The sequence below is a fragment of the Macaca fascicularis genome, chromosome 3, assembly GCF_037993035.2.
Source record: "Macaca fascicularis isolate 582-1 chromosome 3, T2T-MFA8v1.1".
In the NCBI taxonomy this organism is placed as follows: Eukaryota; Metazoa; Chordata; class Mammalia; order Primates; family Cercopithecidae; genus Macaca; species Macaca fascicularis.
Genome location: NC_088377.1, coordinates 147,139,098 through 147,154,919, shown reverse-complemented (window position 1 = coordinate 147,154,919; position 15,822 = coordinate 147,139,098). Strand labels below are relative to the sequence as shown.

General features: G+C 49.7%; 1 protein-coding gene across 40 annotated transcripts in view; it reads left to right on the top strand.

Annotated features, from left to right (window-relative positions):
- Positions 1 to 14,478, top strand: part of ATXN7L1 (ataxin 7 like 1) — a 269,394-nt gene extending 254,916 nt beyond the window's left edge. For 14 of the 40 annotated variants that reach the window (XM_005550461.5, XM_074035758.1, XM_074035761.1 and 11 more), the window contains 5 exons: positions 1,273 to 1,394; positions 3,476 to 3,781; positions 7,056 to 8,004; positions 11,276 to 11,350; positions 14,225 to 14,478. In XM_005550461.5, the coding sequence (XP_005550518.1) occupies positions 1,273 to 1,394; positions 3,476 to 3,781; positions 7,056 to 8,004; positions 11,276 to 11,350; positions 14,225 to 14,266 (1,494 nt within the window). In that variant the 3' untranslated portion in view covers positions 14,267 to 14,478. The remainder of the gene's footprint in view (positions 1 to 1,272; positions 1,395 to 3,475; positions 3,782 to 7,055; positions 8,005 to 11,275; positions 11,351 to 14,224) is intronic. The other 26 variants (XM_074035747.1, XM_074035742.1, XM_045388630.3 and 23 more) reach the window with 4 other exon arrangements.
- The last annotated feature ends 1,344 nt before the right edge of the window (positions 14,479 to 15,822 follow it).

Genomic DNA, 15,822 nt, shown 5'->3' with positions numbered 1-15,822 from the left:
ACATCTGAATGCCGATATTTCATCCACGTATTTTAAGAGGGATAGTGTGCTTTAAACATTTTGTGGATCCCTGTCTCCCCAATCTATTTGTTAGCCCAAATGCCTACTATCCTCATACTAAGGAGAAGGAAGAGAATGGGCTCTCCTGTCTATACACTGATAGTCAAATCAGGTATGTAGGCATCCTGTGTATAACGTAAAACAGCCATGTCATGAGTCCAAGGCAAAATGGAATAAAGCAGGCAATGGGTGTGCCATGGGAATTCACAGTGGGAAGATCATTCAGATGAGAGCCACTGGAAATGAGAGTCTTGATAAGGGAACCAGGAGAGAGAGTGGGGAATTGGGATTGACAAAAAGAAGAAGGAAGGAGACAACGGGGAGAAGGAATAGTAGGAACAAAAGCTTCAAGGTGGTGCTGTGTCCCAGGACAGCCTACAAAGACTGATTGGAGGCAGAAATGCGGTCGAGACTGGGAAAGGAAGGCATTTAGCCTGGCTGGAAGCAAAGTGGCTCTGTTGACATCAGATAGGAAAGGTGGGACCTGGGACACTAGCACGAGGAGTTCCCATTACTATCATGAGAAGCAGGGAACCACCAAGTTCCTTGAGAAAATGTGGCTGATAATAGGACAGATGGTCCTGAAAAGTCACCCTGGGTGCTGGTTGTTTCTTTTTTTTTTTTTTTTTTTTTTTTGAGACACAGTCTCAGTCTGTCACCCAGGCTGGAGTGCAGTGGCACAGTCTCAGCTCACTGCAACCTCCACCTCCTGGGTTCAAGCGATTCTCCTGCCTCAGCCTCCCTAAGAGCTGGGATCCCAGGCGCCGCCACCACGCCTGGCTAATTTTTATATTTTTAGTAGAAACGGGGCTTCACCATGTTGGCCAGACTGGTCTCAAACTCCTGACCTCAAGTGATCTGCCCACCTCAGCCTCCCAAAGTGCTGGGATTACAGGCATGAGCCACTGTGCCTGGTGTTATTTGTTTCTTAACCAAAAAATGCTGGCTCAATCCCAGGAGGAGAAAGCGTAGCCCCTCTGTGCCACAGAAAACTGAATGTAGCTATTGTTGAGTTGCAATGTGAGGTTCTGCAGAAAATCCAGAGCTCAAACTACAGAACTGCAGAAATATTTTTGGCTTCATACAGTTTGCTTCTTTATTTTGAGTAAAATTGTGCCCCTGTGTGTTTTTATGCAAATGTTATTTTTCTCTGTATAGTTTATATTAGCCTATTAACCTGTAATCAAAATTAAAATTTTTTTTTCCTCACAGTTTTGCTCATTTGGGAGTCGCCTCATGGGACGAGGGTACTATGTTTTTGATAGAAGATGGGATCGTTTTCGATTCGCACTAAACTCCATGGTAGAAAAACACCTGAATTCACAGATGTGGAAGTAAGTGAGCAGCTTTTGTGCAATATAAGATCCAAGCTGCCCCACAGTTACCTGAACCCTAACTTTCCAAATAAATGTCAGTGGCTGACTTTTCGTAGAACAAAATGATTCTGAAGTCAGGATGTTTGATTAATTCTTAAATACCAGCTCTTCTTAATGGTTTACCTGATGGTTTTGAGAAGCACAAATGATATGTTACATGCTTTGTCTTTTTTGGAGACCATTTTTGTGTTGGTAATCTCCTAAATGAGAAGGATATTAGATAATATGTTGTTTGTTTACCTATGTTAAAGGGCCTTTTTATTGCTCCTAGAGAATCTAAGGATATTAAGAACATGCTTCTGGCTGAGTGCAGTGATTCACGCCTGTAATCCCAGCGCTTGGGAGGCCGAAGCGGGAGGATTGCTTGAGGCCAGGAGCTCGAGACCAGCGTGGGCAGCATAGCAAGACCCCATCTCTACAAAAAATAATTTTTAACAATTAGCTGGGTGTAGTGATGCACACTTATGATCCTAGCTACTTGAAAGGCCTAGGGTGGCAGGATCGCTTCAGCCCAAGAGTTCAAGGTCACAGTAAGCTATGATTGTGCCACTGCACTCAGCCTGGGCAATGGAGCGAGACCCTCTCTCTCTTAAAAAAAAAAAAAGAAGATGCTTCTGTTTGTAATGTTAATGCTACAATATCAAAACTAAAGATTTCAGCCAGGCACGGTGGTTCACGCCTGTAATCCCAGCACTTTGGGAGGCTGAGGTGGGCAGATCACCTGAGATCAGGAGTTCAAGACCAGCCTGGCCAACATAGTGAAACCCCATCTCTACCAAAAATACAAAAAATTAGCTGGGTGTGGTGGCACACACCTGTAATCCCAGCTACTCAGGAGGCTAAGGCAGGAGAATCACTTGAACCCGAAGGCGGAGTTTGCAGTGAGCCGAGATCGTACCCCTGCACTCCATCCTGGGTGACAGAGGGAGACTCCGTCTCAAAAAAAAAAAAAAAAAAATCTAAAGATTTCGTTATGGTTGTCGACCAATTTCTAGTTGTTTGCTGTCCTGTGAAAACATCTGTACACTTGCCAACAGGGCAGATCCTGAGCAATGCTGTGAAGTTGGTTAAGTTTGTCTTTGGCCCTTCCCATCTCCTTAGGATCCCCTGCCCACCTCTACTTGTACTTCTCTACCCTAAACTCCAACTTATGTTCCCTTTCTCTTAAGTTCCTTTACTATCCACTTTCCAGTGTACTTATATTTTAATAGGGGATTCATAAATAGGGAAGAAGCCTTAATCTGGAAGAATGCTATTGGGAAGAAATAATAGGCCTAGACCCTGTCAAACCACAGCACATAAGTGGCTACCATTTTGACCACTTGATAATACAAGGCTGGCCCACTGGGTATCCCCATCCCCCACTCCTACAAAGGTGAGCTCTCAAGATATCATCATCCATTTGAGTCATGGATCACGTAAATCTGGGCCTAGACAGTCCAGGAAAGACAACAGCTGAGGGCCCCCACCTGCCCACTGAGGCCCAGTAGAGTCAAGGAAGGGATTCCTAAGAAATGGGAGGGAACAGAAGTCAAAATCTGCCCCTTTCCCAGGTTTCCTCCTCTCCCCTAGGCAGCTACGACACCTTAGGCCGCTTTCTGGAAGCCTAAAGAGCTCCAGACCTGGACTTCTAGGAGAAGTGAGCCCCATTTGTGTCTGAATTGAGCTCTCATGGCAGACTTAGCACTAAATGTTAACATTTACTATAAGGTAGGTAAGGGCCACAAGAGAAGCTTATCATTTCTTCCCATTTAAGTGACTGCTCAGTGTGTCTAAAGGGCACCCTTGATATTTGCTTGTGTCCATTCCAAACAGCAACAAATTGGTGCTGCACGTGGGGTGACCGTGCTCTCAGTTACTTGGTGATTGAGCCTCTGTGCTTGTTCCCCATGATGGCGGCCAGCCCTGGTGATCCTCGCAGCTCTTTGCTCCCTGTGTTATGGAAGTGTCAACCCCGGACACGTGGAAGGAATGTGTTGATCTGTATTTCACTCCCTGGTGTCCTGTCAGCTCAAGCTCCATATTCCTTTCCTCCTCAGGCACAGAAACCCGAGCCACAGGGCATCAGGTCCCTCCCCCCTGTTCAGGACTTGCCTAACCAATCTGCTGTCACTGAGCAACATTGGGGCTGCCTGGGTGTCAACTCTGGAGAGCGTAGCACCCCGCTACCCTCTCAACCTCGCTGCCCAAACCCCAGGCCCCGGCGGGCCCGAACCTGGAGGGATGGCAGCCGATGGGGGCGTGGAAGACATTAGGAAGAAAAGGAACGGCCAAGACTCTTTTTTCTTTAACAAGCATTTAACTCTGCATCAGGAGCCGCCAACACAGTATTCTCTTTCAGCCAGGTCAGCATCTGGACCTCCATGCCACCTGGCAGGGGAGGTTGGGCACTGTCAGTAATTTATTTGCATCTGTGGGCTTTAGTGTGGGACTTCCCTGGGCCAGTGTGCAAAGCTTACACCAGGACACAGCCCAGCAAAGCTGAAATCCACTGTCATTTAGCACCTAGAAAAACACATAAGCTGGCCGGGCGCGGTGGCTCAAGCCTGTAATCCCAGCACTTTGGGAGGCCGAGGCGGGTGGATCACGAGGTCAGGAGATCGAGACTACCCTGGCTAACATGGTGAAACCCCGTCTCTACTAAAAATACAAAAAACTAGCCGGGCGTGGTGGCGGGCGCCTGTAGTCTCAGCTACTTGGGAGGCTGAGGCGGGAGAATGGCGTGAACCCGGGAGGCGGAGCTTGCAGTGAGCCGAGATCACGCCACTGCACTCCAGCCTGGGAGACACAGCGAGACTCCGTCTCAAAAAAAAAAAAAAAAAAAAAAAAAAAACACATAAGCTGTTTAGCCTCGGCGGGGAAGGGACTCCTGGTGACAGGGAGCTGCCACATGCCCCTCACCCTGTTTCTCCCCTGCCCTATCTTCCTTCCTGCCCTACTATCCCCTTTTGATTAGTGAGGCAAGAAAGGGATAGAAAGTGTGCCTAAAAAGAGCACCCATCCCAATCCTGAGTGTCAGCCAGGTAAGATTTAGGACTTCAACTCTGCTACTCAGCACAAGTTGAAACGTGAATTTATACTAGTTAATTGGAAAATTATAAATTGAGACATTAAAAATGGATCCCATTCAGGCTGGGTGCAGTGGCTTACGCCTGTAATCCCAGCACTTTGGGAGACCGAGGCAGGTGGATCACAAGGTTAGGAGATCGAGACCATCCTGGCTATCACGGTGAAACCCCGTGTCTACTAAAAACACAAAAAATTAGCCAGGCGTGGTGGCGGGTGCTGTAGTCCCAGCTACTCGGGAGGCTGAGGCAGCAGAATGGCATGAACCCAGGAGGCGGAGCTTGCAGTGAGCTGAGATTGCGCTGCTGCACTCCAGCCTGGGGAACAGAGCAAGACTCTGTCTAAAAAAAAAAAATGGATCCCATTCAAATTCATTGATTGGAATCCTCTCTAAATGAGCCATCTGGTATTTGTAAATAACTTTTTATTACAAGTAACTGCCAAACCTCTGCCCACATGTATTTCTATCTATACTTTAGTGGGTAAGCAAACGAGTCAAGGAAAGATGGAGTGGGTTGCCTGTAGTACCACAGCAAGGCAACAAAAGCACCCGGAAAGTTGGGAGGGGTCTCCCCCTCTAAGAAATGTTCCCTGCCCCTGTTAGGAAGGGGTTGTGCGGGGCCAGACAGTTCTAAGGATGTGTGTAGACATTTCCAATCTGATCATATGGGAGTCCTTGCCCACCATGCATAGTCCCTGACCATATGGATATGGTGCTGCTGAGAATCCACCTGCTCACCCATCCACCTACCCATTCATCCATCCATTCGTTCACTCATTCATTCATTGCAACAAGTATTTATAGGGCACCTTGCTGAGTGCCGACAGGATCTCTTATCTTCTTTAGGCTTGAGAGAATGTAAATTCTCAACGCCATCATGGCCGTTGTGAGTTTGGCAACATTTTTCTCTTATATTTGATCCCTTTGGTCTGACGTTTTCAAGGACAAGGATTCCTCTGGATTTTACCCTAAAGATGGATGTCACAGACTCCACCAAAGTGCAGGCCAAAAGCAGAATCTTCAGAGAGGAATGCTAGGAGAGACGTTTATCTCTCAGCAGTGCCTCTTCCCAGAGTTCCCTGGCACCTGGTCCTGATGCTACAGCTGGGAGGGTGGCCTCCAAAGAAGAGAAAGGACGGTGTGAGGCCCTGTCTTGCATGTGTTCTAGCCCACAGGGGCACAGGCTCTGGGCCTGCTCATCTTCATGTGCTGCTTTCAAAGAAGGAAAGCTAGTTCCTAATCGCTAGTGAACCCCAGCTACAGTGAAAATGATTTGCCAGGGAAACCGGGAGAGGGAGCAAGGTGAGAAATGGGAAAGGACCAGCTTGAACACATTTACCTGGCTCCCGAGGACCATGTGCTTTCCTGCAAAATCAAGAACAAATGTCCCTGTGGCCGCTGTGCCTCCTCCCGGTCCCCAGAGTAGCAGCAGCAGCATCCCAGGCTGTAGGATGAAAGGAGGAGTCACTCCCAGCGCAAATCAAAAGATGGAGTTTGCAGGGAGGCCCCAAGAGTAAGCCACAGCCTAGTGCTGGCCTTGGCTCCAGGGAGTTTGCTCTGAGGCACCCCCCAAGCTCCAAGAAGACCAAAGAAGAAAACAGTGGGTTTCCCCTCCCCTCCTGTTTCTCTCCTCCTGTCCACATCCTACATTTATCTTCAGAACAAACTACAAATCCCTGATCTCCTTCTCTGGACACATGAGGGTCCCCACACTTACCTTTTCCTAACACAGGACAGGAAGACCTGCTAAAGCCACACCCCAGACAACTCCTCTGAGCAAGAGCTAAGGTAGAGTGAGCTGAATAGGAAAAAACAAAGCTAGTCCTGGGAATGGGCAACTTGCCATCCCACCATTCCCAAACCCCTCACCGTCCACGGCCCAGCCACCAGGAGCCAGCAGCCACGAGTCAATGTGGAAACGGCTCCCTGTGGAGGGAACCAGAGGCTGCAGACAGCAAAGGCAGGAGGATGCTGGCCTTGGAGAGGGCCATTCCCCAACTGCCTCCAGCCCAGAGCAGGGTGAGGAAAGCCCCAAGAGTCCCTGGGCAGAAGCTGGAGTGGGTGGAGGGGGGAAGCTCTGGCCCCTGTGTCCAGGTAGCAAAGCCCTGTCCTCACATTTCTTACTTGCAACCAGGACCTACATGTGAAATGATCACTTCTCATTAAAAACCACCTTCATCGCTGCCAAAAAAAAGAGAGTTGTGGGGGAGGCGGGGTGGCGGTGGTTGAGAGAGAATACTGGGGAAATTTTTATTCTAAATAACATTGACCTTTTATTCATGAACCAAAATCAGGCCTTCTCCAGTAGCCAAGCCTGGAGAAAAGGATCTGAAAGGCTGAGTGTGATGAAAATTAGGTTGCTGGATGTTGCAATGGAGGGTGCCATAAGGAGGGGCCATGCTTCAGATTCTCCCATCCTTCAAGGCTTCATTCTCCATAGTCTGGTTCTGCCGGGGTGTCCTCTGGAGCCCTGATGCTCAAACGTCATCGAGCCTCCTAAGCAATGCCAACCCGGTGTCTCACTGATTCTTTCACTCTTCTCTCATATTTAGGAAGATCCCTCCTGCGGCAGATAGCCCCCTGCCCTCGCCAGCAGCCCACATCACCAACCCTGTTCCAGCATCCGTTTTGCAGCCTTTCAGCAACCCCAGTGCTGTGTATCTTCCTTCAGCTCCCATCAGCTCGAGGCTCACCTCTTCTTACATAATGACATCAGCCATGCTCTCAAACGCAGCTTTCGTGACATCGCCGGACCCGAGCGCCCTCATGTCCCACACCACAGCTTTCCCTCATGTGGCCGCAACCCTCAGCATCATGGACTCAACCTTCAAGGCCCCATCCGCCGTGTCCCCGATACCAGCTGTCATCCCTTCCCCATCCCACAAGCCATCCAAAACCAAAACCAGCAAATCCTCAAAAGTCAAAGACCTGTCCACCCGTAGCGACGAGTCTCCAAGTAACAAAAAGAGGAAGCCACAGTCTTCACCTTCCTCCTCCTCCTCCTCCTCATCCTTGCAGACATCCCTCTCGTCTCCACTGTCAGGGCCTCACAAAAAGAACTGTGTTTTGAATGCCAGTTCTGCTTTGAACTCCTATCAGGCGGCCCCTCCCTATAACAATCTGTCTGTGCACAACTCAAACAATGGGGTGAGCCCACTCAGTGCCAAACTGGAGCCCTCAGGACGGACCTCGCTGCCCAGCGGCCCCGCGGACATAGTGAGACAGGTGGGCGCGGTGGGAGGCAGCAGTGACTCCGGTCCCCTCTCTGTGCCCTCCCTTGCGCTCCACGCAGGGGACCTCTCTCTGGCCTCACACAATGCTGTGTCTTCTCTGCCCCTCTCTTTTGACAAATCAGAAGGAAAAAAGCGTAAGAACTCAAGTTCTAGTAGCAAAGCCTGTAAAATCACTAAAATGCCTGGTATGAATAGCGTTCACAAAAAGAACCCGCCCAGCCTTCTCGCACCGGTGCCCGATCCCGTTAACAGCACCTCCTCTCGGCAGGTAAGGGACCTCCTGGCACCGCCTTCACCGGCTCTGGGGGGGCAGGGGGAGCTGGGCAGCGCCCCTGCTTAGCCAGGCGGCTCCAACAGGTAACACAAGCTTGACTCCTTTTCTCATTTTCCCCGAAGGCAGTTTTCACCCTCTGCTTTGAGAGCACTTTATTGAACAAGTACTTGATACCACACCCACTACGTGCTAGGCGCTATTTTCAGCACTTTACGGTTATTACCTCACTGAATCCGCATGACACACCAGTGCAGTGGGTGCAGTTATCACTTCACAGATGAGTAAACTGAGGCACAGAGAGATTCTGAGTTCCCCACTCCACATCGGTCAGTTTTATCTTTTGAGGTTCTGAGGACATTGTCAGTAAAGAGTTCTGTTGCTAAGAAGTTTGATCTGATCTGTTGGAACCCCCTTAGGAAGAGCTTGAGACCCAGGCAGGTTAAATGCTGACCCGGGGTCCCACCTGGGAGTGGGAGCGCCTGTGCCTGGCTCCCAGGTGACTGTCCTTCCCACTTTCCTAGGCTGCCTCGACCCCCACCTCCTCCTGATAGAACTCTTTCCTTCCTAAAGGAAAACTGCAACTGCCACCAGCTGGCAAGGAAGTGTTCAATGCCATGGTACAGATAGGAGTGTGTATGGTGAGGAGGCTGAGAGAGTGTGGCGTGGTCTGAGAAGGATACATGTTTCTTTCCCTTGAGCTCTGTTCTCATCCCTGAGTCTAGTCCTTCTCCTCCGGCTGGGGGGGCTACTTAGGAAAGCCCACCCCCACCTCCACCCCCACCCCAGCCTCTGGGGCCGGTTGGGCATATAGATAAGGGAGCAGACGTGGGGAAGGGCCCAGCCTCGGATTCTCTGCGGAGCCAGGTCTGACGAGGGCCAGGCAACCCGCCCGGGAGCCTGGACCCATCAGGGCAGTGTGTCCAGAGACCGTTACATGGAATCAAGGGAACCAAACCCCAAGCCCAACCCCACCTAGGGTTGAGGACTTTGGAGCAATGGGAGGCAGTTGTCAAGAGATATTTTAATGTTTTATGTCACCACTTATGAGACTTGTTATAACCTCACAAAGAGCACAGCCTGAGGGGGAGTCACAAATCACAAACACATGAGAAACAGCAAGTTTGGAACCCAAGGGCCAGACAAGCTGCAAACCGAGGCCAAGGTGAGAGGAGGGGGAGACACAGGTCCTCTTGCTTGAGCCGAGGGCACTGTTCTGACTCCCCACGGCCAGGGGTGTGAGGGAGGCGGGCCAGTACCCACAGGGCTCTCCCCGGAGGCTAAACTGCTGGTGGGTGTCACCACCAGGGCCCAGGATGGAGGACAGAGCCAAGGCCTCTCAAGCTTGAACGTGTACACGAATAACTCCGGGGAGCATGTGAACATTCTGATTCTCGGTCAGCAGACCTGGGCAAGGGCCTAGGAGTCTGCATTTCTGACAGTCTCCCAGGCCACATGGCTGCACAGGTTTGCAGGCCACACGTTGGACAGCAAGGCCGTGGTATCTCACTCATTTTAGATACAGTCCCAGCAGCTAACACGTAGGTGATGGGCGCTGTTCCAAGCACTTCAGGTGTATTAACTCATTTTATAATTACTTGCTGTTATTCCCCTTTTACAGATGAGTGAACCAAGGCACAGGAAGGTTAAGCAAGGCACCCAAAGTCACACAGCGAGTCAATAGTTAGGCTAGGATTTAAACCCAGGCATTTTGGCTCTGGAGTCTGGCCTCTTAGCCTCTGTGCCATTAACAGAGTCCCTCTGTGTTGAGTAGATGTGGCTCTGTTGATTCTTTGGTCTGCAGGACTGTAGGAAATGCTTAGTAAATGCCGAGTCAGCCAGAAGCAGTGGTGAAAGGAGCAGCCAAGTGCTCATCAGGAGGGAATTGAAAAACACGGATGCATTTAATGGCTGCCTTGGATCTGGTCAGCATTGGTTCTCTAATGCAGGTGGTACCTCGGTGCTTGTCACTAGGGCATTAAGAAAAGGCTTTATCACCAGTGATTTCCAAGTATTAAGGAAAGGCAAAGGCCCTTGGGATCTGTGTTAATTCTGCTAGGAGATCAGGGGTCAATGCATGAGATTGAGAAATCCAAGATAAACCTTTACTTTGGGAACAATCTGGAGATCTATTTAATTGTATCTGGTTGGTATAAGGCCAGAAGTTGCCACAGGGCTATTAAACGGAACAAAAATTAAGACGGTGAATGTAGCCAGGTGCGGTGGCTCTCACCTGTAATCCCAGCATTTTGGGAGGCCGAGGTGGGTGGATTATCCGAGGTCAGGAGTTGGAGACCAGCCTGGCCAACTTGTCTCTATTAAAAATACAAAAATTAGCCGGGCAGGGTGGCACGCACCTGTAATCCCAGCTACTCAGGAGGCTGAGGCAGGAGAATCGCTTGAACCCCAGAGGCAGAGGTTGCAGTGAGCCAAGATCATGCCATTGCACTCCAGCCTGGATGACACAGCAAGACTCTGTCTCAAAAATAAATAAAATAATGTAAGGCAAATGTCTTTACATAAAGGCAAGTTAGTGGAGAAGAGGAGCAGTTTATAGGATGAAAGTTCAAGCTGCCTTTGCAGACTAGACAGGGACTGGTTAGTGCCTGGCATCAGCTTCCCCAAGGACCAGGCCCATTGTGTGAAGGACAGTCCCAGAGGAAGGGGAACGGCACAGTGGCCACACCCATATGCACAGCGTTCCTGTCCTCCCTCCATGTGAAGGAGAAGCCCAGCACCATCGTGCTATTTTCCTAAAGAACAGTCGCATGTGCGTTACATCTCCTAGCCAGGAAAACTGACCCAGCAAAACATCCAGGTGTTTTATCTGCAGCCAGGTTGAGGGAGTCTGGGCTGGAAACGAGATGGGTTTGGGATGGAGGGTCAGAGGTGGATGAGCTGTGTGACCCTTTGGCCACAGGTAGAAAAGCCCAGCCTCTACTGAGTGAAGCTCCCAGGAGGGGCCAGGCTTCTCCACCAGATGCCTTCATCCTCATCCCTCCCTGTTGGGGTCCAGCCAGCTAGCGAGCAGTGTGAGGAGTCCTCACCATTCCACTTTAACTCTGGGAAGGAAAGGGCATCCCTCGAGGCACCCTCTGCAACATTTTCATTTCCTCTGCCACTTAAGATGGAAACACCAGTTCCAAGCCAATGTGAGGGAATGAAGCAGGCATTGTGCAGCCCTTCTTTCCCCTAGAACATGTGGCATCGGCGGGCACTTCCCAGGCTGGCTCAGGTGTCTGAGTGGGGCTTCAATGGTGTCTTTCAGGTTGGGAAAAATAGCAGCCTAGCTTTGTCACAATCCAGTCCTTCAAGTATATCTAGCCCAGGACACAGCCGACAGGTAAGTTGCTGGGGGCGGGGTGGGCTGGGGGTGGGGAGGCAAAAATTCATATGGTCATCAGCAGAGTGGAAAGAGTTTGGGCATTGGGGTCAGACCCTGATTCAAACCTCATCTGCAGTTAAGAGCATGGCTACCTGGCTTCCAAACCTAGGCCTTCTAGTTAGCTGTGTGCCCTTGGGCAAGTTACTTAACTTCTCTGTGCTTCCATTTCCTCCATCTATAAAGTGAGAATCATACTGGCCCCTACCGTCTATGGATTTTGTGAGGATTAGCTTATTGATGTAAAGCCTCTAGAAAATGCCTGGCACACAGTAAACCCACAAGTGTTAGCTATTATTACCAGCTGTACGAGCTTAGGCACATTACTTCTCTGAGTCTGTTGGGTTTTTTTTTCATTCATTAAAAGGCAAAATTGGTGCTTCCCTCCCAAGGCTATTGTGAATATTAAAGAAGATGATGTGGTTTAAAGGGACTTGCGGCCGGGCGCGGCAGCTCATGCCTATAATCCCAACACTTTAGGAGGTTAAGATGGGTGGATCACGAGGTCAGGAGTTTGAGACCAGCCTGGCCAATATAGTGAAACACCGTCTCTACTAAAAAATACAAAAATTAGCCAGGCGTGGTGGTGCGTGCCTGTAGTCCCAGCTACTCGGGAGGCTGAGGCAGAATAATTGCTTGAACCAGGGAGGTAGAGGTTGAAGTGAGCCGAGATTGCGCCACTGCACTCCAGCCTGGGTGACAGAGTGAGACTCTATCTCAAGAAAAAAAAAAGCGGGAGGGACTTGCCAGCCAGGTGTGATGCCTCACACCTATAATCCCAGCACTTTGGGAGGCCAAGGCAGGGGGATGGTTTGAGCCCAGTAGTTTGAGACCAGCTTAGGCTTGAGACCCTATCTCTACAAAAAATTTAAATAGCCAGGCGTGGTGGCACATGCCTATAGTCCCAGCTATTCAGGAAGCTGAGGCAGGAGAATCACTTAAGTCCGAGAGGTTGAGGCTGCAGTGAGCTGTGATTGCACCTTGCACTCCAGCCTGGGCAACAGAGCAAGATCCTATCTCAAAAAAAAATTTTTGGCCGGGCGCGGTGGCTCAAGCCTGTAATACCAGCACTTTGGGAGGCCGAGACGGGCGGATCACGAGGCCAGAAGATCGAGAGACGATCCCGGCTAACACGGTGAAACCCCGTCTCTACTAAAAAATACAAAAAAAAACTAGCCGGGCGAGGTGGCGGGCGCCTGTAGTCCCAGCTACTCGGGAGGCTGAGGCAGGAGAACGGCGTGAACCCGGGAGGCGGAGCTTGCAGTGAGCTGAGATCCGGCCACTGCACTCCAGCCTGGGTGACAGAGCAAGACTCCGTCTCAAAAAAAAAAAAAAAAAAAAAAAAAAAAATTTTTTTAGGCCGGGCACAGTGGCTTATGCCTGTGATCCCAGCACTTCGGGAGACTGAGGCGGGCAGATCACGAGGCCAGGAGTTCGAGACTAGCCTTGCCCACATGGTGAAACCCCATCTCTACTAAAAATGCAAAATTAGCTGGGCGTGGTGGTGTGCACCTGTAATCCCAGCTACTCAGGAGGCTGAGGCAGGAGAATTGCTTGAAAAAAAACTTTTTTTTTTTAAGAGGAGGGGGAGGCTTTGCCCATGGTATCTGTCCATCAGCACTCTCTCAAAAGCCTCTGGCGAACTACAGCCACCATTCAGGATGCAGTTTCATGGCAGCAGTATTCAGGGTAGACTTAGTAGTTTTTATAAACTTGAGGTATAAGAGTAGTTGATGTGTACGCCTGTGATAAATGATTTTCTCAATGGGGTGTGTGCATATGTGTCTAGGGCGGACAAGGAAGGATTTGGGGGTGGCTTTTGCCCCTTACACATGATTGGAAGATGTGTGGGTGTGCGTGTGTGTATAACTGTGTTGTTATGTTGCCTTAGATGTGCCGCATGTTTTGTAGACACCAAATAGAAAAATATCTACGTGCCTGTCTGTGTTTTGCCCTTTGGGATTTTCTCACACATTTTGGGTCAAGTTTGGGTGAAGATTATGGGGAAATGGTTTTTGTATCCCCAGGCCAGGGAGAGTCTCCTCACCATTTTGAGCCGTTTTTGTGCCAGAACACTTGCAGCTCATCATGTGTGCTGGGGCGGGGAGGCACGTTTACACGCAGACCGTCAGCCTCTGTTGATGATTCCTCTTGCACCCTCACCAAACACGGCTTGCATGTGCCTATAGCTCTGGCTACACCTGCTGGGAACCCAAAACGCTGGCAGTCAGCCCTGACAAACACAATAACGGCCACCACTTGTTTAGCACTCTCTGCCTGCAGAGAGAGGGCTGTGTGCCATGTCCTTTACACACACTACACACATTTAAACCTTTTCACAACCCTGTGAGGGACAAGATGATTACAGATGAAGATGGCTACACTAAGAAGCCAAGTAACTTGAACCCAAAATCTCTCTTTCCAAAGTCCGTATGTTTAACCCAACACTAGACTCCTTCCTGAGATAATTTGCTGTGTCCTCTGTAAGTTAGGTAGGAAAAGGTAAACTAATGGAGAACAAAAATGAAGGCATCAATTATTCTCTCCACTCTCCCACAGAGGCCTCCCAGGAATGTCCGTGGCATTCGTCCTTGTGTTTTCCTCCACAGTGAGGACCTCTGTGACTGCCTTACACGCATGGATCCATCACCTCATTTGCTATTGGGTCCTTTAGATCCATCATCTCATTTGCTATTTCAGCTGCCCTTTGCCAGATACGGGAGGTGGGATATTGTCCTCTCTATTATAGATGAGAAAACTGAGGCTCCATCCTTGAATTCTCATGGGTAATCTCAATTGTACGGTTTTGAAACAAGTTTTTCTTTTCTTTCCTAGAAGAACACAAACAGAACGGGCAGGATAAGGACTCTTCCATAACAAGACTATGAAGCCACTTCCACACCAATTCCAGGCCACCTAATCCCATCCCAGGAGGCCACAGGGAGGAGGAGGGAGGGGAGTGGGCTGGAGGGAGAGTCTGTTTTCTGTGTACTCCCTGTGACTCTGGCCTTTCTTCTTCTTTTTTAACTGACCAATTTTTAGTTTTAAAGAAAAAGGCAAAAGAACGTGAATTTGAGATTTACAGAAAACAGTTCCAGTGTTTGGTTTCCGTTGTCTTTTCTTTCATTTGCCATGTTTTTACATTCTTCCAAATTTGGGGTCATTCCTCTAGCTCCTGATGCTGCTACTGTACCATCCTTTTGCTCCAGCCATGACAGTAGACATTGCAGAATGTTGGTTCAGGTTGGCATGCTCTAAAGCTCCTGAACTTCAGCACAGGCAGAGCCCTTTTTCTTCCTGTCCTCTCCACACGATCCCTTCCGTCCCCACATCTGCCACTCTCTGGGTCCTCACTGGCCTTCAAAGGACCTGGCTCTCCTAGGATCCCCTCAGGACTGCCTGCAGGGAGAGGGGACTTTGCTGGGGAGGAGCTGAGAGTGGAGAGTTGGAGGGTGGGTGGGGTTCCCTCATCAGGTTTCCACAGCCCACCATGGCTGGAGCCAAATGCTAGAAGCAAGATTGAGAACAGTGGCCATTTAGTCATGTGGTTTACCTAATACCACTGGCCAGCTGTGCAGCTCAGAAAGGATAAACCAGTCAGGGACAGGGGCCAGAACAGGTTTGGGAAGGTGGCAGCAAACAGAGCATGGTGGCTAGGAGATGACCCCTAAAAAAAAAACTGGGGACTGTGGTGGTCTGAGCTGGTCAGGAATCTACAGAATCCCTTCCAGGGATCAGTGTGCCCATGCCCACAGCAGGGTGAGCTAGGAGGGAGAAATCCCAGGAAAAAGGTCATGAGAACCCAGAAAGCCACGCCATGAGGAGGCACAGTGACCACAGCTGCTAAAGGTTCTTAGGCTGCCTTCCTGGGCTAGGAAGAACCCTCCAGGGAGAGCTTCTGCAAAAGGGTATGTGTCACACCTTTTGTGAGAAGAAATAATAGCATTTCCCACCCACCCCCATGCCCTGGGCCACAGGGACCTGGTGGGATCAGCACACCCATGGATCAGCTTTTGCTGTGTTAGAGACAGCCGTCCCCAAGAAGGAATGGTAAGGACAGCCACTGCTCAGTGAAGAACAGCCATTTGGAAGAGCCATGCTGGAGCCCTGCAGCCATAGAACTATTCACACTGGAGTTTTGAAAAAAACAGCAATACCGTCAGCTCTAGTAGGGAATCATAATCAGGAAAGGAATTCACAACATAAAATAGGTGTTCTGTGCTATTAATCATGTAACTTTGCATACGATGTATAGCAGAGATACTGGGAGATTTTGCTTCATCCCTGAATCAGAAATGAATGCTAGTTTCACAGCTGGGCAGGACCCTCATCCCCAACCAAAAGTTTTCCTTTTCTTTCGCATTCCCCCAACCCAAAGATCAGACCACTGTTAGGTTTCACCACACAATTGGAATTGCAAAGACGGGAGGTAA